Here is a 22,866-nt window from a genome sequence, read left to right as displayed (position 1 = left end):
GCTATTTTTTTAAATCTGTTCTCTGGTGTGTTTTGATTCTATGCTGTGATCAGGGCTGAGATAGGAGGTGTGCAATCATTCACTTGTGCTTCAGAATATTCTCATGAGCTTGTTAATACAAAGTTCTGTCCCAGTGGTGCAGCGAATTACACGCAGTTGTGCAGTGTGTTTTCATTTAGGCCCTACGGCCCTACCCCAAGCAGTATTACATGTCAAACTGTATTCACATTAGTGATACAGGCATCTGCTCCAGACAAGCCTCAGCTCCACAACCTGGGGTTAAATTGAAGAAATTCAAGGCTTTGCCTGCCTGCCACTTAAAGGTAAAGCTCAAGCAGCTGCTAAGAGAGACGTAACATGTCTAAACTCACATTCCATTCGACATATCTGATGAACATCGATCGGTACAGCACATGTGGATGGAGCCAACATTAACCATGTTTGATGTAACAGTTCCAGCATGCACTTCTGCTCATACAGGCTATGTCAATTCAGTTCTTTCTTAACAAACTCAGGGCTGTTGAACATAACGTCAAATAGTTTATAAAACAATCCTTTTAAGGGTCTGCACTTTCAGAGCCACATTTTCTACCAATTCAGAAAATTTTTTCAACAATATCTTGCATACATCAATTAGATCACAAAAACACACAATCTGATTTTTCCCATCAAATTTGGGCCACTTTCATATGTGGTTCTAAATGTAATGTATCATGTGATGGTTCTCTGCTTTTTTTTTTTTTGTTACACAACAGAAAGGCTACGTCTAGTCTAAAATCATAATTTGTGCTCAGGTTAGTGAATGCATGGTATTTCATTTAAGTGAATAATGGAAGCAGTCCGTAGAGCCAAGACAAATTGATTTAAAGGGATATTTATCAAAAAATTTTAATTCTCTCATTATTTACTCACCCTAATAAAATCCCAGGTGTGTATGACTTTCTTTCTTCACCAGAACACATTTGAAGAAAACTTGAAAAATATCCTAGCTCAGAAGGTCCTTAAAATGCAAGTGGATGGTGATCAGATTTTTGAAGTGCCAAAAATCACAGACAGTCAGCATAAACATCATTGATACGACTCCAGCGGTCTCCTAAAGTGATATGATTGCTTTTGGTGCAAAAAATATCAATATTTATGTACTTTTTAACTTTTGTAACTTACTGGGTGCACAGGTTGCTTTTTATTCACCTAAAATTATGATGAAATGCACTGATGTTTTTGTTCTGCCAGGTGCTTTTTAACTGTGTAACTTGGTGGAATAAATGCTTTTTTTCATTATTAATAATAAATGTAAATGTTTATTGAATATTGGAGTCTTTTATATTGTTGCTGACATTTTTGAATGCAACCAGCCACTCTATTTGAGGAAGTCTTTGAGAAGGCTTGTTCCACTGACTAATATTTTGTCTTGGTGTTTTATCTACAGCACTTCAAATCCTCTTCAGGACCCCAACAGTGTGTGGACTGTAGTGGGGGGCTGTTCTAACAAGGGTCCAGACAAACACAAAGCTCAGTTGGAAAGACTCCCACCCCTGCAGGCCTCCCAGCATGATTGGACACAAACAATCTGTCTCCATGGTGATGGTTTTGCAGCTTAGTAAATCTTTCACATGGCTGGCTGTGACCAGCCTGGGAACCAACAAACACCAGCAATTAAGGAACAACCGCTTTATTTCAACTTTTGTCCATGTCCCACTGTATAACTTTGTCCTGTCAGGAGTTCACAGCTGAACAACGCACAGATCAGTCCATTTGGTAAAAACCCTGCTGAGCTTCACAAACTGACACTGAATTGAAGCCATTTACAGGAAAAGTGTTTGTCAGTACAAACTCTGTTTTGAAGATGAGAATCTCTCAGTACGATTTATTAACACATTATAACTTTAGTCAGAGTTCAGTTTCTTTAAGTTACTTTAGTGTGAGGTGAATATCTCATATTAATCGTCTTTACATGGCATAGGGGAAGGGTCCATGAATATATGCATGCCCTGTATTTCAACACAATTTAATTAGAGACATTTAAACTAAAGATTAATGTTCTATTATTGAGAAAAAGGATCAGTCTTGCTTAATTTTATATTGGATAGTAAGTGCTTTTCCTTTCTATCCATTTTTACAAGCAATTTTAGAGCTGTGTTTAGGCATGAATTCTCATTGTGAGATGTTTACTTAGCTGTTTTTAGAGTCACTAGTAGCCTTCAGCACTGCTAATGAACTTTGCCATACTCAATACACTAATAACTAGATTTTTTAAAATTTTCTTAAAGAAAATGTGAGTGGTTCTTGCCTGTGCAAAACTTGCAACCGCAATGCTAGTTAGTGTATTGTCGGTGGTTGCCTGGACATAACTATGTGTTTGCTAAAGTGTTCTGAATGTTTTTAAAGTGTAACTTTAATGCAACTTCTAGAGTGTTCTGGTTGGATCCAACAAGATCACATGGGAAGTCGGCTTGCTGTCTCCGAGAGTTCCAGTACTCTAGGATCGGCCACATTATGCCAACTCATCCACAAGCTCCATCAGACGTGTTTGCATTGGCTCCAGCATGTTTACCTTCCCCCGTGGCAAAACCGGAAGCACATTGCGTCAGAAGTGAGATGGGTTCGGATCCCGTGTTGAAACCAGTAAGTAATTGCGTTCTCACAATTAGTGACGAGCACGATGTGGAGGTTGCATTTTTCCCTCCAACATGACATTTTTACTCCATTGATAGTTAGGTTTAGGTTGGGGGGTTCAGTTTATAAAACATGCATTCCTCTTCATTTTATTACAGCCTGTACAGATGAAAACAAACTCGCTTCACAACTCGATACTGACGTACCTCTGTGGACATTTAACCTAGAAAATGGAGCTCACACTTCCCCATAAAACAACGCTTTGGCAACTGGGGGCAGTCTTTCAAATTTCGGTAAGCACAGACTGAGTTTAGCTAAAGAAAAGTAAGCCTACTCTTTTTTTTATTTCACTGTGAGATTAGTCTGGAGGATCTAGGAAGTTGCTTAATAGCACAAGTCAAAAGAGCCCACCTTATGGCACTTTTCCACTGCACGTTACAGTTCGACTCGCCTCAACTCATCTAGCTTTACATTTCTGAGCTTGCATTTCCACTGCAGTTTAGTGCCTCCTCCACGTGGGTGGGATTATAGGCTGATCGTCATAGTTGCGCCGCCTCTACTGCCGTGACATCATCTTAAACACAAAACAAACTGACCAAAACAATAACACAACCGCTAGCTTTTAGCTACTAGCTCATTGTGCTGCATAAAGCAGTTGTTGCATGGTGATTTTACACAAATGTAACAGTTAAATTTGCCTTGTTGTTTTAGAAGAAAGCTTTCCAGTAGCTGGTCAACTAAATAAAGTGAAGCTTTCAAGCAGAGTATAGAGTTAACGTACCATCCTCCATCGTTGCTGAGTCCAGGACACTCTCCCTCCCATTGCTCGGCAGTTTAGATATCGTCCACATTTCCTTGATGATTCTGTAGTCACTTTTAGTTATTTTTTTACTTTTACCTACACTGTTGGTAGGTCCGGTGGTAGCCATATGCGGCCAACAGCTGAGACACTTCCTGAGAGACTTTTTTGGTTCGCTCATCACTAACAATTGGACCGTCTGCACCTCGTATATTGACCACGGTGTGGTTTTGCGCACAGCCATTTCTTTTTTCACAATTCGAAAGTCACGTGAACAAATGATACTGATATCACTGTTGCTAACTTTAAAACTAGCGGGTTGATGTCTCGTTTGGAAATCCAATGACGCTGGTAGTGACGATGCTCCCTGACAATCAGCGCTTGGAACCTCGACTGAGGTGGTACTAAAAAAAGTATCAGGTACCAGGTATTATCCACAGAGGAAAACCCCAAAAAAGCAAGCAGAGTCGAGTTGAGTTGTACCGTGCAGTGGAAAAGCCCCTATAATGTCTCTTTAAATTCTGGTTCCTAGATATGGCTTAGTCTATGGAGTTAATAGCTGAATATTACAAATTTAGGTTAATAAGAGCATTAATAATATTGATGTTTGCATTAGCAGGCATCGGTAATTACTAGTGAAATAATTACTGAGTAATGAATGAAAAGTTTTATTAACAAAACAAGAGTAAAAACAAACAAAGGGGTGATTTTCTCTGTTTCAAGCTACTGTCTTTCTCTTGCACAGCAAACAAATCCCCTTATTTCCTTGAGTTTGAGACATTGTGAAAAGTGTCCTGCAACGCCACACTTCATTCATACAGTTTCAATGAACAGCTTGAGTTTAGTTTTGCACAAATGCAGGCGATCGCCTGGACAAAACTAGTCAATAGTTGGCATAAAAATTGACAGTAATCTTATTAAAAAATGTAAATAAACATTTCCTGACCTTGGTGCCACAGTCAGCTGATATCTGACCTGTATCACATTTCCAACCTGTAAACAGACCTGGATGAAATCTACAGTCTTTTTTTTTCTTTTTTTTTATCTGCACTAACTTTTCAGGAATGAATCTGTCAGAACTCTGCAGAATGAGTTTACACACATAGTAAAATATGAGTACTACACTATTATTGGTACCTGAGAGCATAATTGAAAAAGCCAGCTTATTTAATAAACAAACATTCAGATGAGTATGGAATGCATAGATGTTTTTGTGAATGATGGGCGTTCCTATTCTGTGGAAATCAGTGGGTGCAGAATCCATGTGAGCCTACCAGTAACACATCAACAGAAAAAGCTACTGCAGCTAACTCACATCCTGATCTGCATTACCATCATGCATTTATTCATGTTATTACAATTTACATTTACATTTGGCAGATGCTTTTATCCAAAGCAACTTCCAGTGCATAGCTTCAGTTTATGTGTTCCCTGGGAATTGTACCCTCAACCATGGCATTTATATCGTCATGCACTACTAGTAGAGCTACAGGATTAAATACTGTATTACATACAAGCACATCTCTTAAACAGTCGGCAAGAATCCTGCATAGTTTCATATCACTGCCTCTGTACTGCTGTCTACTATCGCCTTTACTCTGCCCTTCTTCTCTCCTTCACATCAGCTTTCCTTAGCTTTCTTTGTCTTGTAAGCTATGGAACACACCCTTGATGTTGTTTTCTCTGACAAGCAATCCACGATCATCAGATCTGATCAGTGGGTGTTTGTTGTGCCAGCTGTTGTTATATTAGACTGTGTAACTAGAGAACGAGGCATGTGTAAACAGTTCTGTCGGTGAGTCAGTTTTATGAAAGAGGTGTAAAACAGTTATGTGAGTGAGGCAGTAGAAGTGTTGCAGGTCTCAGGCTAGCTGCTCAGAACAAAACTGTTTGAGGGGTGAATTTATCCAGTTTTTTTTTTCCTTTCATAGAATTGAGGGAGAGCAAGTTAAAATGGACATATTTAAATTTCTGTGATATTGGAAAACAGAAATTCAGACTTAAAGGAGTATCCCAGGTGCAATACTGTACAAGTTAAGCTCAAACGACAGCACTTGTGGCATAATGTTGTGATTACCACAAAAATGAATTTAGACTCATCCCTTCTTTTATTAAATAAATAAATAAAGCACAAATAGCGATTACAGAGTTCAAAGGCAGAAGTTTGAAGCTTAAAATTTTATAAAAGCACTTACATTAATTCTTCTTTTATTTTTTATTCTTTATTTGAGTTGTAGAGTTGTTTAAATCATTTTTTTAGTGTTACATCGTCATGGCAACAAAGTTGTCAAATCAGATGTAACTTTACATAGAAAATGTCAGTGATTTTTGACTGAAATCATGTTTACATGCATATTGTTTATGTGTCATGTGGCTATACTTTTGAAATAGTGAGTATTTTAACATTTACAGATTGACCCCCATTCACTTCCATTGGAAGTGCTTCACTGTAACCCAGATTTTAGTTTTTATTAATGAAAAGAAGGGACAAGTCTAAATCAATTTCTGTCGTAATCAATAGTATGCCACAAGTGCTGTCGATTGAGCTGAACTTGTATTGAACCTGGAATATTCCTTTAACAGATGCCCATAAAACAGGTGTTAAGCACATTATGGTAATCACATTGGCTACATTGGGGCCCCTACTGCAGTCTTGCAGAAGATCTAGTAGTCAGTTTATGTAATCACATCCACCAAAACTCTTAACAAAAATAACTGCCATACTTCAGATACAGTTTATTGGTTTCATAATTATTTATTAAATAATATGAGTATTAGTACAGAGATCACTTGATCATATGGACAGTAATTACTCCATACCACATGGAAACATGTCAGTCGAATTACTCCATATACCCTTACAGCCCATACCGGTCAGAATGCAACTTTATTTGTGTAAATTCAAAACTAAGAGCCAGTGTAATCCTCTACACAGCTGAGATGATGCAGTCACTGTGTCTTTGACAACATTTGGACAAGAAGATGATTTGTTGGCTATTATGTATAAAACATTATACTGTATATATATATAGTATCAATTTGAAGGTGCTGGAGTCTAAACATCGTAGTGAATGCAGTCTGAGTTTGACAGAAAAGAGGGCAAAACTTCTTAATAACTTTCATAGTTTCAAATACAAGGCTAAATCAATTGTCAACATTGCTCGATATAATGCTAAACCAGATGGAAAAATTAAAAACAGCTAAAACCTGCCTAAGCTGGACAAGACCAAATAGCCTTCCAGCCTGACCAACTAAATAGTACTCAAAACCCATCTAAAACCAGCCCAGACCAGCTTAGACCAGCTTTGATTACAATATTTTAATATATTCATATTTTAGTTTGAGTTACTGATCTGTTCGCCATTATACAATGTGTATTAATGAAGTTATTACAAAGAGTTTTTTTTTTTTTGTACCATGCAGTGCTGTAATGTTTTGAAGTTCAGGAGAGGCTGCAGGCCTGCTGCTGATCTGATGGAAAACACTGACCATCACACGGCTATTTTCACCCTTTAACAGCACAGATGAGAATACAAGAGCTGTTGGAAAAGCCCTGACAGTGACTGCACACTGTCTCGTGTCATGCGTCTGTTCTCGTGCGTGTGATGATTAAACGCCTCGCAATTGCGTCCCTTCCTCAACTATTTAAAGGTGCCCCATGAATACACATTTAATAAATGTCGGACTTCTCTCGGGCTTCACCGATGGTCTGAAACATGGTAACATTGTATTTAGAGACGTCTATTTAAAATTATTTCCGTACCTGCGTATGCCTGCAGTCATTCACGAGCCTCAGTCCGGGTCCACTTCAGTCCGCCAATGCAGAACCGAGATTTGCGTTGATGATCTGATTTATCCATGCAATGTTTCATGAACACTCTCTTCAGACAATCGTATTAAATACGGTCCGGTCAGGGCGGTAATATGTATCCGGTCTTGCTCAAGTTGTGCGCGCGGTGTGACCCGTTACATCAGCAGCTGCAGCTCTGCGCTTCACTCGAGGAAATACAGTGAACGGGACACCGCGCGAGGCATCATGGACGGACCGCTTTAAAGCTCCACTGCCCGCACTGAACAACTGTGTCACACACACACACACACACACACACACACACACACACACACACACATGTTGTGTTTCCATGTTTTATGGGGACTTTCCATAGAAATAATGGTTTTTATACTGTACAAACTTTATATTCTATCCCCTAAACCTAACCCTACCCCTAAACCTAACCCTCACAGAAAACTTTCTGCATTTTTACATTTTCAAAAAACATAATTTAGTATGATTTATAAGTTGTTTTCCTCATGGGGACTGACAAAATGTCCCCACAAGGTCAAAAATTTCGGGTTTTACTATCCTTATGGGGACATTTGGTCCCCACAAAGTGATAAATACACGCTCACACACACACACACACACACACACACACACACACACACACACATGTTGTGTTTCCATGTTTTATGGGGACTTTCCATAGACATAATGGTTTTTATACTGTACAAACTTTATATTCTATCCCCTAAATCTAACCCTACCCCTAAACCTAACCCTCACAGAAAACTTTCTGCATTTTTACATTTTCAAAAAACATAATTTAGTATGATTTATAAGCTGTTTTCCTTATGGGGACCGACAAAATGTCCCCACAAGGTCAAAAATTTCGGGTTTTACTATCCTTATGGGGACATTTGGTCCCCACAAAGTGATAAATACACGCACACACACACACACACACACACACACACACACACACACACACACACACACACACACAGTGAGAGGGTTTAGGGTTTGTTTGGCAAAGTACACAGGTTTTATTAAAATTACAATTTGTTAACACTTTCCAATACAACTTTTATTTAATAACTTGAATGATAATTATGTTTAACACAGATCAGTAGTTCGCATTCAAATACACTGCCTGTCCCCCAAAAAGTTGCATATATACTTGTTATTTGGTTGGACCGCCTTTAGCTTTCATTACGGCACACATTATTCATGGCATTGTTTCGACAAACTTATGCAACTTCACAACATTTATTTCCATCCCAAATTGAATACATTTTTGGCTGAGATCTTGTATTGATGACGGGAGAGTTGAGCCACTCCGTAAAGTCTTCTCCAGCACATCCCAAAGACTTTCAATGGGGTAAGGTCAGGACACTGTGGTGGCCAATTCATGTGTGAAAATGATTCTTCATGCTACCTGAACCACTCTTTCACAATTTGAGCCTGATGAATCTTGGCATTGACGTCCTGAAATATGCCTGTGAGTCAGGGAAGAAAGGGAAGGATAACCTGGTCATTCAGTACATTCAGGTAGTCAGCTGACTTCATTTTATTGCTGCAAAACATTGCTGAGCCTAGACCTGACCAATTGAACAACCCAAGATCATAACACTGCGTTTTCTTTTTTCTTCCTAAGTTTTCTTTTTTATTTTCTTTATTTTGTTTTATTGTAATGGTTTTGTTAAGAACCAATGTGGCAAAAGCATAATACACTTGAATCTGGTACACTGTTTGTAGCCTATCTGTACTAGATTGATTTTGGCTTGACATTCTGAATGTTTATTGTATATCTGTGATGTATATCTTTATTTATCTTTCACTTACCATATACTGTATACAGTACTGAACATATCAGAGTACATGATAAACATGTCCTATGTTGGAGAGATGTTATTCGGCTCAAAATAGTGGATTAGTCTGCTTAATCTTCTCTGAAGCATATGAAGTCTGTCCAGTCGATGATGGGATTATCCACCCAGAAATCTGTGATCTATTACTCTGGGTTATGTGGGATAACACAGTATGCATTTGTTTCTATTAGAGACCAGGGGCCGGTTCCACCAGCTATACGTATGTTACAACTTAGTTGTTACGCCTAGTTGTGGCGTAAATAGGCACTAAGTCACAATTTATGCACTACTAAATATTTGAGCATTGCATCATTAAACTTAGGTAGAACGTAACCCTACGTATGAAGTAAATATTTACGGAAGCCTCTGACCAGCAGTAACAGATGGAATAAAACCATTCTAACAGTGCAGTTTTCAGGGTGTGTCGCCCAGTGTCAAGTTTCATCATATTCAATATATATATATGATATTAAAATGAATAAATGTCTGTTTTTCCAGACTGTTTTATTAGTATTTATTTATCACCACTCATTTATTTTAGATACAGTTCCTATATATATATATTGCTATTTAAATATACTAAATATACTATTTATTAAATCTACTTTTATTACGTGGGCTATTTTTTTTAATGGGGATAATTTATTAAAGCAGACAGTTATGTGACAAACAAGGTTTGAATGTCAACCGTAACAAGATTTTTAAGCTTTTTAACACTTCTGCGTCAAATTTGAAGGCTGTTTATTTGATCAGTACAGGTAAACATCATATTATCCGTATCCATACTACACATTACTTTACAGAGAGCTTATGACATTCTAGTTAAGTCTTGCCTTAAGAACAGGTGGTGCAACCAAATCAATAGTTACAAACTAACTAGTAGTTACTAAGCCTTTAGCATGAACTTTATGTCCCAACTTACATAAGAATTTACAGCTGGTGCAACCTGGTGCTGCTGCTGACCTGCCTGACTGTAAGAGCACGGTCTCCTCCTTCCTCTGAGAGACTATTAAACAACATAACACAACAAAACCCCCTCCCACAATTTCAATATAGTGTTGAAATACTATTATTAATTCTCCTTGTAATAAATCAGTGTTTCTCATTTTGGATGTTAGAGTACTCTACCTATGAACTGATAAATTGAACTAGGCATGTTAGAGAAGGGAGACAACCCAAATTTGTAATGTTGGGAGTACACCTCAAAGACCTAGATTAATAAACACTGTAATAAACCATTAGAAGTTGGTAAAAGAGGAGAAACATTCATTGTACATTTGTTAAATGCAAAAGAGTTATGTTTATTTGTGGTTACATTTTGAAAAGAGACTGTACTCTGAAGTTTTTCAACTTGTTTGCCGAGGTATTTATATTACACTGAGCTGTGATTTGGAGACCAGACACCCCTGACAGATTTGAGAAGGCTATGTGGAGTTAAATGCAGTTGCAATAATTCACCACATGAGGGCAGTGTAGGACTATTGGACTGACTCAACGAGACCACAACATGTGTGAATCTTTCAGAATTATTGCTACTTTAAATTTCCATTCACTGTGATTAGAAATGTGCATTAAGTCAGTATAAATGTGCATTTTGTGAATTGTATGTGGACATGAGCGAGGAAGGCACGTGCATCAGCTCTCATTGCGCGCATGTGTGTTGTGTAAATTATGCGGAAGTGACAGCAAGAGTTTACAGACACGGCATGTGAGACGGCACACAGTCTGTTTGAACTCAGTTGGATATGCTGACACTCCGACATGAGTTCAGGAGACTGTCAGCTGTGTGCAGAGGAACCACATTCTGTTTACGAGGTTGCATCGGTATATCACACGTGACCAGCAGAGGAGAAACCATTGGAAGGTGATTCGCATGCAGATTTAACTCAGAAAAAGTTTATGATCTGTTCAGAATTATGTGTACTCTTGCATTAAGTTGACCTTTAAAACGAGCTGTTTTTCCTCATCCATCAACAAACGATTCCTTTATGGTTGTTATGAAAATGTTTTAAGATTTGAAATAGTGTCAATTCGTTTGGCGTTTTGAGCCACCGTAGCTCTTATACTCGGGCAATGTCTTAAACGCCCTCCTGTGGTACAAGTTTGGAACTGCAACTGCCTTTATTGTCGCAGCTCTGTAAATAACACAATCAGCTGAAATTGTATTATAACTATATCGATATTTTTAAAGGCTTATAACTATCTTACCGCAGTGTTTATTTATTTAAAACAGCATTAAGTGGAAAGTGTTTTATGTAGTTACAATATTGTACCACTAAAGGGCAGTGTAAGCTCAAGCGCACTACTCTTGTGATATCAGAGCGGTGATGGGCGTGCACTTGTGTCTCACAAAAACCAACATTCATCTGCTGCTGCTGCTGCTGCTGTGGCGGTGGTGGTGGTTGTTGTTGTTCTTTCTGCTGTTTGGGCTGAAGTTTTTTCATTGGGAACATTACGCATCGGTACGTACCTGCGCTATTAACGGCTTTAGTTGTTTTATTTGAAAAAAAAAAAACACGCACATATCGGCGCGTAGTAATAAAAACGAAGCGTGTGTGCTCTGAGAGCAGGTTGCACCATCTGGTATGCTTGAAAAATCAGCTCGTGTTGTCAGGTTGGTTTTAGGTATTTATCATAATTTCGTGTTCGCAGAGCGGAAGATTCGCTTAGTAGCGTAAAACAACTAATGCACAATTAATCTAAAATCTAAACAGACCTACCTCACCGTACAATCATCACTCAGGGATGATGAAGTGAAGAAAAACTGCGTCATGTTGTTTATCATTTTAACCCATGTGCCAACGGTATAAATTAAGCCAAATGTGTGCATGTTTGGGGGGATTTTGATATTTCAACCTCTGTTCCTATTATACATCTATAATACACTGTGTACACATAATAGTTACACTCAGGACCTTCAGGACAAAAATGTCCCCATTGAAATCAATTAAAACTGCAATATTTGATCCCATTGCAATTAAAGCATAAACGAATGAATTGTATAATATTATGCTTTCATTCTGGAGACCTGGCTTAAAAAAATTATACATTTTCCACCAGATGGCGCTATTTTTCTCATGTTTAGCCTATGGAGCAAATACATGCTATTTTCCCCCAAAAAATATGCTGCTAAAATTATGTTGGTATTGATGTCATAGTGTGTTTTGTATGTGTGTATTGAGAAATGCGTGTGTAAAAAAAAAAATCAACAGTAGCATTATGTAAACAAACTGGCTTTTTAAGGGTTAAAATCCTGAAAATGAATGAATATTTGGTAGTTATGATCAGGACTGATGTTGGTTAAATAAATCTTAAGTCAGTGAAAGTGGATAATAATATTAAAGGTGCAGTGTGTAAGATTCAGAAACCCTTGTTATTAATGACACCTGTGGCCGTTAAGTGAACTGCAGCATCTACCTGTTGCTCGTGCACACACTCCATAGGGACGCCAGCATTGGCAAAACAATGACGTAATGTTCAAAGAGACCACGTTATTCACTGGCATCATGCTGACAGAGGACAGAGGACAGATGAGGTAGCATAATTAAAAATACACCGTTATGATTGTTTTACTACAAACTTTGAGACTGTATATTATAACTGACTCTCCAGTGTTGGAACAGGGCTATAACAAAGTGTGGATGTAGGTCTGACTATGCGAGACTGTAGTTTGAAGTAATCACTGTTCTTTGCATGATACATTGACTGCATATATATGATAGCCTATGTTGCCGTTAGCAGCTAGCCAGCTTTATCAATAGCTGTTAGCTAAATTTGGTGGATGATGACAGTAGCTGTTTATAAAATAGACTGTTCATTATAAATATGTTGACTCAATTCAGTATTGATGTCATTCTGATGTTCATTCTATTTTTTTTACTTGACAACGATCATGTTTCCACTTAGCCAGACCGTATTAAGTTGTAAAAAAAAATTTAAAGTCGGTATTGTTCTGGGAGTCAGACGTTTAATGGACTTCAACTCTAAGATAACGTTACCTAGTTTGTTGTCGCTGTTCAATAGCGGAAGAGAATCTATTACTGTCTGAGGCAAGGCTCTCGGGAGCGTGCAGAAAGGTCACATCCTTTGGATTTTTCCGGCAAAACCGACCCGCTCCCTTCACATGAAAATCAGTCTACAGGCTTTAATAGGCAACCTAGGAAGTCTGGGAAGGGCTCATTTTTTAAGTTGCATTACAAGCTGTTCACACATTGGCAAAAAAAGACAAATATTACATGAAAAATGTGTGTGTGTGTGTGTATGTATATATATATATATATATATATATATATATTTTTTTTTATAATTTTTTTTTATGGCATTTTTTGACGTGGACATTTTTGTCCTCTAAGCACCTCTAAGTAACTTTTTTTTATGGAACCACAAGGGTTAAAAAGGATGTATGTGAGTAAGGAACACTTCACAGAGTACAAGTATGCTTTTTTTTTTTTTTTTAATAGATAGATGAACTCGTGAGTTGCGACTGAATTCAATGTAAATAAAACATAGAGATGAACTGTCCCAGTTTCTACAACTGTATTACAGTGCATCTGGAACGTATTCACAGCCCTTCACTTTTTCCACATTTTGTTATGTTACAGCCTTATTCCAAAATGGATTAAATTCATTATTTTCCTCAAAATTCTACAAACAATACCCCATAATGACAACGTGAAAGAAGTTTTTTGAAATCTTTGAACATTTATTAAAAATAAAAAACGAAAAACATCACATGTACATAAGTATTCACAGCCTTTGCTCAATACTTTGTTGAAGCACCTTTGGCACCAATTACAGCCTCAAGTCTTTTTGTGTATGATGCTACAAGCTTGGCACCTATTTTTGGGCAGATTCTCCCATTCTTCTTTGCAGGACCTCTAAAGCTCCATGAGGTTGGATGGGGAGTGTCGGTGCGCAGCCATTTTCAGATCTCTCCAGAGATGATCGATCAGGTTCAAGTCTGGGCTCTGGCTGGGCCACTCAAGGACATTCACAGAGTTGTCCCGTAGCCACTCCTTTGTTATCTTGGCTGTGTGCTTGGGGTCATTGTCCTGTTGGACAATGACCCCAGTCTGAGCTCCTTCACCCCAGTCTGAGCTCCAGAGTGCTCTGGAGCAGGTTTTCATCAAGGATGTCTCTGTACATTGCTGCATTCATCTTCCCTCGATCCTGACTAGTCTCCCAGTTCCTGCTGCTGAAAAACATCCCCACAGCATGATGCTGCCACCACCATGCTTCACTTTAGGGATGGTATTGGTCAGGTGATGAGGTTTCTTCCAGACATGATGCTTGCCATTCAGGCCAAAGAGATCAATCTTTTTTCATAAGACTATAGAATCTTGTTTCTCATGGTCTGAGAGTCCTTCAGTTGCCTTTTCGCAAAAAAATCCAGACGGGCTTTCATGTGCCTTTTACTGAGGAGTGGCTTCTGTCTGGCCACTCTACCATACAGGCCTGATTGGTGGAGTGCTGCAGAGATGGTTGTTCTTCTGAAAGGTTCTCCTCTCTCCACAGAGAAACGCTGGAGCTCTGTCAGAGTGACCATCGGGTTCTTGGTTACCTCCCTGACTAAGGCCTTTCTCACCCGAATGCTCCGTTTGGCTGGGCGGCCAGCTCTAGGAAGAGTCCCGGTGGTTCCAAACTTCTTTCATTTACAGATGATGGAGGCCACTGTGCTCATTGGGACCTTCAATGCTGCATAAATGTTTCTGTACCCTTCCCCAGATCTGTGCAATCTGTACAATCTTGTCTCGGCAGTCTACAGACAATTCCTTGGACTTCATGGCTTGATTTGTGCTCTGACATGCACGGTTAACTGTGGGACCATATATAGACAGGTGTGTGCCTTTCCAAATCATGTCCAATCAACTGAATTTACCACAGGTGGACTCCAATCAAGTTGTAGAAACATCTCAAGGATGATCAGTGGAAACAGGATGCACCTGAGCAAAATTGAGTGTCATCGCAAAGACTGAATACTTATGTACATGTGATGTTTTTAGTTTTAATAAATTTGCAAAGATTCAAACAAACTTCTTTCACATTGTCATTATGGGGTATTGTTTATAGAATTTTGAGGAAAATAATGAATTTAATCCATTTTGGAATAAGGCTGTAACATAACAAAATGTGGAAAAAGTGAAGCGCTGTGAATACTTTCCGGATGCACTGTATATTTACAAACGGCATACGAGCATGCTTCAATAGTGAAAACAATGACATTAAAACGCTTAAATGCTGCCTCTTCGGACTTGAGTTGAGCACAATAATGCTCTGGGAGTAAACTGAACAGCGCGGGTAGCTCCTCGTGAACTGGAAAAACTTGCGCTGATAATCGCCTCGCTCAGAGACTGTTACATAATAAAGTGCTAGATAACACAGAGGTGAAGTGCTGTTACTCCAAAGAAAAGATTTTATGGCTGATGTTTACTGCCAAGTGCATCCAAGTTGGATACATTTATTTAGAAAAACTGTGATCGTCTATAGACAGATAAATGGACAGATACATGGTTACGCTACTATTCGGAGCCGGATGTGACGACGACACGCGGACTGTGATAAAGGCCTGTAGACTGTTCTTCAATTGTATTGATCGTGTCTATCATGCAGTATGTGCATAACAATGTATTGTAATTAGATCACTCAGATTCTTCTGACTATATGCATTGTGATTATAAACTTTTGTACAGTACTATGCTAAAGTTTTATGCACTTGTGAAAAATGTTGCATAGTGAGGATGTCTTCAAAAATAATGCCATAAATAGTTTTCATATATATGTCATACAAAGTCCAGTAAACATAAAAAAGCTAAATCAATATTTGGTGTGACCACATTTGCCTTCAAAACATCACCAATTCTCCTAGGTACACCTGGACAGTTTTTCTTGGTTGTTGGCAGATAGGATGCTCCAAGCTTCTTGAAGAATTCACCACAGTTCTCAATTGCTTCTGTCTCTTTATGTAATCCCAGACTCACTCGATGCTCTGTGGGGGCCATGACATCTGTTGCAGAGCTCACGGTTCTTCCATTCTAATCTTTTCTATTTGCAAAAGTAATGTTTGGGAGTCTAACATTTATATTTTCTATTGACGCACTAAAGCTGAAGATATAAATAACCATCTTAAGATATGTGCACAGTACTGTATATTAATATACAATGTAAACATTCAAGGGGGCTGGTCTGTCAGGATCAACACAAATAATATGCCTCATACAGAGAGTTAAAAGCCTAATTTGGGTGTGTTGTCATTTCTTCCGTGAGTGGCAGAAAATAAACCGGAAGGAAGTGTGCAGAAGTTGAAATTGAAGTCTAGAACATGTAACAGTCTTGATAAAAACTTCAAATATTGTCTAGTGAACTCAGAGAAACATTTACATAAACGATAATAAAAAGGCAATATTAAAAGTAGTGTATGGTCTGGTGAATTATAAATTGTGTAATATATGAGTAACATAATGGATGGCAAAGCAAGTGTGCGAAGGTAATGCAGAGAAATGAGAGGACTCATTATATAAACTAGCAGAAATGAAGGTGCATTAGCAGCCAGAAAGGCCAGTGTTTAGTCTTTTTGGTGCAGTGTTCTGCAGAGCAGTCATGTTAAGTAATGCAGTACCCATCTTGAGTCAACAATAATATCTTTTGTCTGGCTCTGCAGCACAACTCAAGGTCTCTCACTTCCTGTCTATATGCGGTAAACCTGTTTTTTTTGTTTTTTTTTTTTTTAAACCTGTTTGTGCAGTTCAGCTGCTGGTGGGGAGCAAATGGCAGAAGGATCTGTTTTCACTGAAGCGAGTAAGGATGAAGGGGGTCCCAGCATCTCCCCTGACCCCGTCGGGACCATTAGCTCACCTCAGAGAAACTTCCTGCTGGATTACACACAAGAGGAAGGTGTTACGTGTTCCAAACAAGACTCTTACGGGTGCTTTGTGAATCCTTGGGCAACATGGCAGTTCCCGTCTTACAGTACCATCACGCGGCTGTTCCTCATGGAGAAGAACAACAGTAATATTCCCAGTTCCAAAGAGGTGAACACACTACCAGGAGCAGAAATTAAGTGGAGCCTAAAAATTAAATATGTGGGAGCAAAAAAATTACCCAGTTTCTTATGTATTACATCTTTATTATAATAATTCAAATGTTCTATTCTAAGATGGTTATATACCTAAAATATTATTTGATGTTGATTAAATGTTTGTGGGTAGTTTGTACACTCAATAATTATATAGATAAATAATATAAACAATGAGAATAATGATGACAGCGACATAAATGAGTTGGTTGGGGATTTGGAAGACATTTTAAAACATGATCATGGAAAACTCATGAAAAATGTGTATGACCCCCTTTAATGCCTTTAAAAAAACACAATAATTAATATTTTAAACAAAGTTTTAAAAAGGTTTTTGTGTGGGTGAACCATGCCTTTAATGAAATTTTACATTGATATTAGTGTATAATATAATATAGGATTTACTCTGATTTGTTTTCTGTTCTCAGGTTCTGGACAAACACTTGCCCATTCTGGAGCCTTATTTTATTCAGCACCAAGATCAGTGCGGACAGACCGGCTCATCTCTGCGAGTGACCTGGCTGGGTCACGCTACTGTCCTGGTGGAGATGGAGGGACTGGTGATTCTGACAGACCCCATGTTCAGCCAGAGAGCCTCTCCAGTTCAATTTATGGGACCGAAGCGTTACCGCGACCCGCCTTGCACTGTAGAACAGCTTCCTCGCCTGGATGTGGTCGTGATCAGTCATACACACTATGATCATCTGGACGCAGGTTCAGTGAAAGCGCTCAATGCTCGGTTTGGTTCTGACCTGCACTGGTTTGTGCCACTTGGCCTTGCGGACTGGATGCAGAAGGCAGGCTGTGAGAATGTCATTGAGTTGGACTGGTGGGTGGGAAACCACATTCCTTTGCACGATGATGTCACATTTTTTTGCACACCAGCACAGCACTGGTGCAAACGCTTGCCTTTGGATGGAAATAAAGCATTATGGGGTAGCTGGACTATCGTGGGGGCCCATAATCGCTTCTTCTTCGCTGGCGATACGGGATACTGCTCTGCATTTCAAGAGATCGGAAACCGCTTCGGACCATTTGACCTGGCTGCCATCCCGATCGGAGCATACCTGCCCAGGTAAGACTGTAGAGAGTAGTTTTGTGCATCCCTAGATCCTAGAAGTTAGAACGTGTGTGTGTGTTTCTAGGTTGTTTTTACAGGAGTATAATAATTATGATATAACTTGTCTTGAATAGAGGGATCATGAAATCTCAGCATGTGGACCCAGAGGAGGCTGTTCAGATCCACAAGGACATAAGGGCAAAAAACTCGCTGGCCATTCACTGGGGGACGTTTGCTTTAGCCTATGAGGTATGAGCCCATCTCTGTCACACAAACACGAACATGGTTTCATTTTCTCTATCTAAAAGGGCTTTTTGTGAGCTGGCCTGTTGTCACAGCTCTGATTGTGTGAAATAGTTTTCCAGCTGCTGTGAGGGGATCCCAGTTTTTGTTGTTATATTGTTTCAGGCTGCACTGGTGTTACACTATCTCTGTGAAAGTGTTTGGCATACAGATGCATTTAGGAACAGGCAGACTGGGGAGGAACAAAAATTGACAGTTATCTTAAAGTGATATTACACCCAAAAATTTTAATTCTCACATCATTTACTCATCTTCATGCCATCCCAGATGTGTATGACTTACTTTCTTCTGCAGAACATAAAGATTTTTAGAAGAATAAATCGGCTCTGTAGGTCCTATAATGAAGGTGAATGGTGACCAGAACTCAGATGGTCCAAAATGCATATGAAGGCAGCATAAAAGTAATCCATACTACTCAAGTGGTTAAATCTATATTTTCTTAAGCGATATGAAAGGTGAGGGTAAGAAACTGATTAATATTTAAGTCCTTTTTTACTGTGAATCTACACTTTCACATTCTGCCACCTACTGGTTGGGGCTGGTCAAAGGTGAAAATTTATGGTAAAAAATGGACTTAAATTTTGATCTGTCACCCACACCTATCATATCACTTCAGAAGAAAAGGATTAAACCTCTGGAGTCTTATGGATTACTTTTATGCTGCTTTCATATGTATTTTGGACCTTCTGAGATCTGGTCACCATCCACTTCAATTGTATGGACCTACAGAGCTGAGATATTCTTATAAAAATCTTTTGTGTTCTGCTGAAGAATGTCAAATACTTTTATAAGAATATTTAAGCTCTGTAGGTCCATACAATTCAAGTGGATGGTGATCGGCATTTTAAAGCTCCAAAAAGCACATGACGGCAGCATAAAAGTAATCCATATGACTCCAGTGGTTAAATGAATGTCTTTTAAAGCGATATGATTGCTTTGGGTGACAAACGGATCAATATTTAAGTCATTTTCACTGCAATTGTTTACTTATGGCCGCTCTCCAGTACGTGTACATGAGAGGATCGGGTACTAGGGATATTGGACATTCAGTAAACCGTTCGATATACCACTATTCATATATCAAAATCACTATTCGGTTATTCTACACATGCAATAGAGGTCTTCGACCTTACCCGAGCTCGACAAGTTCTGACAAACTGTCAGGTTTGAGTTGATTTTTCTAGCTGCAGTGCAAACTTTTTCTCAAGTTTAGGGTGAGTTAGATGCTGTTCAAACATGTTTTTATGTGCATATGCGCTGTTTTTATATTATAGGTCAGTGACACTGACAATTATTGTACTAAATATGCGCACCAATGTAATTTTAAACCATTTAAAAGTCAAAGCATCCCAAAGAGCCTATTTAACCGCAGCATTTGCCCTCACAAATGTGTGAACCTGCCCATGCAGAGCACATATACTGGCAGTGACAGTTTGATTATTTTTGTTTGACTTTAATGAGAAATTGTATAATTTGAAGGTGTAGGTGCTATTTAGACTCATAGCTTACTGTGCACTTTATTTGCAGCTGTTTAAGGAAGTTCCATTACATTAAACATTATTTTTTTCCCTGACTCCAGACGAAAAACCAATTAACCATGCATGAAACCTTCCGGTTGACGAATGTAGGGCTGGGGCGGTATGGATTTTTTCTAACCGCGGTTGAAAAGAAAGATATTCCCGCGGTATAGCGGTAAACCGCATTAAATACATTACATTGGATCAGAGAAGTCCCCCCCCCCCCGACAGACTTTGGCGCACACATCAGAAGTCGCCTTTGATAGACAGACTTTAAATATTGTCACCTACATCCGAAGAAAAAAAACGAGCACAATTTTAAATAGTCAAATTTTCATCAAGCAGTAATTTGGCATGAACTAATCACTGTATAGATTTCCTTATTTAAGATTATTCTCAGATACATTCGCATTGAAGATGGGTCAGACATGATTTTGACCACTTTATTAAGTTTTGTTTTGTAGAAAGCCTTTCTTTAACTTAAAATTTCGTTTTGTATAAATTGTATCTTAATTTTAATCACTGTTTCATTAACTAATTGCCTGGAATTAATAAATAAGAAGCAAATATAGCAGACATATAATCAGCAGCAGGACGTGGAAGCGCCGATGCGATCTCTTGCGCGTGAGCTCTCTCATAAATGAACCGAAACTCGGCGGCTAGGCCTACTGACATGAGAAATAAATAGAAATCTTAAAATGCATTTTAAACAAAATTCAAAACAAAATGATAAAATTTTAGGCTACAGTAGCCTAGTAGTCAGGTTTGCCGATGTGCGTTACTATTTATTTATTTATTTTTATCCCTGTGCGCCAATCGGAAACGGACTTCACTGCTGATATTCTGGGGATACAACATAGCCAATAGGCTATAGCCTACTAGGGACTTTAGCCTTTAAAATATCTTTGCTGCATTGGATCAGTCTCCTTTCTAGAACAGCCAAGAGCTTTCTAGCCTCGCAGCAGCAGCGCCTTGCATCGCTCAGACCTTAAAACAGTCAGCGCCGCGGATGCGGTTTTGAACATTTATCAAAAAACGTTGGTGCGGACAGATGAGTTTTGTGATGCGGTTGCGGATTAAATAATAATAGCCCATCCGCGCATCTCTAATACAAATGGAATGTTATTATGTGTCATGGAACATTGCGCTCCCCAACTCGCGAAAGTTCGGATTTGCTCCATATTTTGATAAGTTTTGTTTAGAAAACCTTGAATCCATGTAGGCTAATATCATTAGACATAAACCATATCATTAGAATCAATGAATCCATGTCATTAGACACAACGAATCCATGTCATTAGACACAACGTGCACACATGTGCAGGCCAATGTTTTTTTTGTTTTTGTTTTTTTGCGGTGACGACGGTGACAAGCTCAGACCCGCGGTTGGAGTCACGTGACCGCGGTAATGCGGTAACCGTCCCAGCCCTAGACGAATGTTAAAAATGGAAACCTTGCACCTCACTAAAGAGTACACGCAGCGTCTTGTATGACGTTGACATTTTCAAATGAAAACATAACCAATGAAGCTTGTGAACAGCATTCTGTTGTAAATAAACCAAACTGCACTTCTGGTTGTTGCTTTTGTTCTCGCGTGAACATTCCAGTGCGATTGTGTCACGCGAGAGGCTGCGTGTACTCAGTGCTCTCATGAACTTCCATTGTAAAGTGACTGGAAGTAAACAATTTTAGTGATATGGACTTAAATATCGATCTGTTTCTCATCCAAAGAGAAACAGACTTCAACACTATATGAAGTGGTGGTGGCGTAGTGCGATAAAGCACATAACTGTTAATCAGAAGGTCGCTGGTTCGATCCCCACAGCCACCACCATTGTGTCCTTGAGCAATGCACTTAACTCCAGGTTGCTCCGGAGGGATTGTCCCTGTAATAAATGCACTGTAAGTCGCTTTGGATTAAAGCGTCTGCCAAATACATAAATGTAAATGTAAACAAAGCTTTTTTGAGCTTTAAAGTGTTGATCATCATCCACTTGTTTTGTATGGACCTTAAGAGCTGAGATATTCTTCTAAAAATCTTAATTTGTGTAGTAGAAAAATTAGAACATTTTTACTTTTAGGTTAACTATCCTTTTATGCTACCAGATCCTCACAACAGTAGTGTTTTTTGGGGGCTTTTGTCTTGCTACATTTTTACTGATGATGACATTAATATGTCTTCTTGAAAATACCAGAGAAAGAGGAACAGATCTACAAATAAATCTATTTGGAGTGAATCATATGGTGGTCATATGTTCTCTGACATTTCATGATCTGATTAACCTTTTTTTTGTTTGTTTTTGGGAAACTGCAAGGGAATGCAAAACTATTTCCGAAAATAAGTTCACTCCCTGCCCTTCAAAGGGACTCTGTAGACAACATAATTATCAAAAACATGTTTTAACACATTACATTGCAGTTTTAGTTTCTAAGTTTCTCTCTCTCTATTAGCATTATCTAGAACCTCCAGCAAAGTTACGTGCTGCTATGGTGAATTGTGGACTGAATCCAGATCAGTTCTTCACTCTTCATCACGGAGAGTCACGGATGATCGAGCAGTGACAACATGCACCATTAGCTCTAAAAAACAAAATACAAAAATGTGGGAAGGGAAGTACACAGACGATACACAAACACACATATCCTCTGACTTGTATACATATTTTGGAACTGCAATTTGTGCTAATCCAGTGGCTGGACTCTGGATTTAATATAATATGAATGTTGAAATCAATAGTTTAGATGTATTTTTTGATTACCATTTTCATCAAATATCATGGTCTGGCTGTAATAAAATAATCAATAAAATTGAGCTTTTGTGTGACAAATACAGTATTTAGAAGCTCTCTCT

The 22,866-nt window shown here is 38.7% G+C and overlaps 2 protein-coding genes across 4 annotated transcripts in view; one reads left to right on the top strand and one right to left on the bottom strand.

The window, feature by feature from the left end:
* LOC127638771 (ras association domain-containing protein 8-like) overlaps window positions 1-7,451 on the bottom strand; it is a 17,607-nt gene extending 10,156 nt beyond the window's left edge. The window contains exon 1 of the mRNA XM_052120494.1: window positions 7,179-7,451. The gene's annotated coding sequence lies outside the window, so the exon portion shown is untranslated. The remainder of the gene's footprint in view (window positions 1-7,178) is intronic.
* napepld (N-acyl phosphatidylethanolamine phospholipase D) lies at window positions 1,628-22,866 on the top strand. 3 transcript variants are annotated; one of them, XM_052120492.1, is made up of 7 exons: window positions 1,628-1,758; window positions 2,412-2,625; window positions 2,775-2,909; window positions 16,806-17,091; window positions 17,564-18,210; window positions 18,330-18,444; window positions 22,467-22,866. In XM_052120492.1, exons 4-7 carry the CDS (start codon window positions 16,828-16,830, stop codon window positions 22,575-22,577), a joined length of 1,137 nt encoding a protein of 378 aa, XP_051976452.1. In that variant the 5' UTR covers window positions 1,628-1,758; window positions 2,412-2,625; window positions 2,775-2,909; window positions 16,806-16,827; the 3' UTR covers window positions 22,578-22,866. The 3 variants fall into 3 exon arrangements, with proteins under 3 accessions (XP_051976452.1, XP_051976450.1, XP_051976451.1); XM_052120490.1 differs by lacking the exons at window positions 1,628-1,758; window positions 2,412-2,625; window positions 2,775-2,909 and adding an exon at window positions 10,754-10,928; XM_052120491.1 differs by lacking the exons at window positions 1,628-1,758; window positions 2,412-2,625; window positions 2,775-2,909 and adding an exon at window positions 11,415-11,526.

The sequence above is a fragment of the Xyrauchen texanus genome, chromosome 47, assembly GCF_025860055.1.
Source record: "Xyrauchen texanus isolate HMW12.3.18 chromosome 47, RBS_HiC_50CHRs, whole genome shotgun sequence".
Lineage (NCBI taxonomy): Eukaryota > Metazoa > Chordata > Actinopteri > Cypriniformes > Catostomidae > Xyrauchen > Xyrauchen texanus.
This window is presented reverse-complemented; position numbering and strand designations above follow the sequence as displayed.

Excerpts from the sequence above, each read along its gene's own strand:
- napepld (XM_052120490.1), top strand. The coding sequence starts at position 10,810 with ATGCTGACACTCCGACATGAGTTCAGGAGACTGTCAGCTGTGTGCAGA. Across the intron at positions 18,211-18,329 it reads ATCGGAGCATACCTGCCCAG|AGGGATCATGAAATCTCAGC; the intron begins GTAAGACTGTAG and ends TGTCTTGAATAG. Across the intron at positions 18,445-22,466 it reads CGTTTGCTTTAGCCTATGAG|CATTATCTAGAACCTCCAGC; the intron begins GTATGAGCCCAT and ends TCTCTCTATTAG.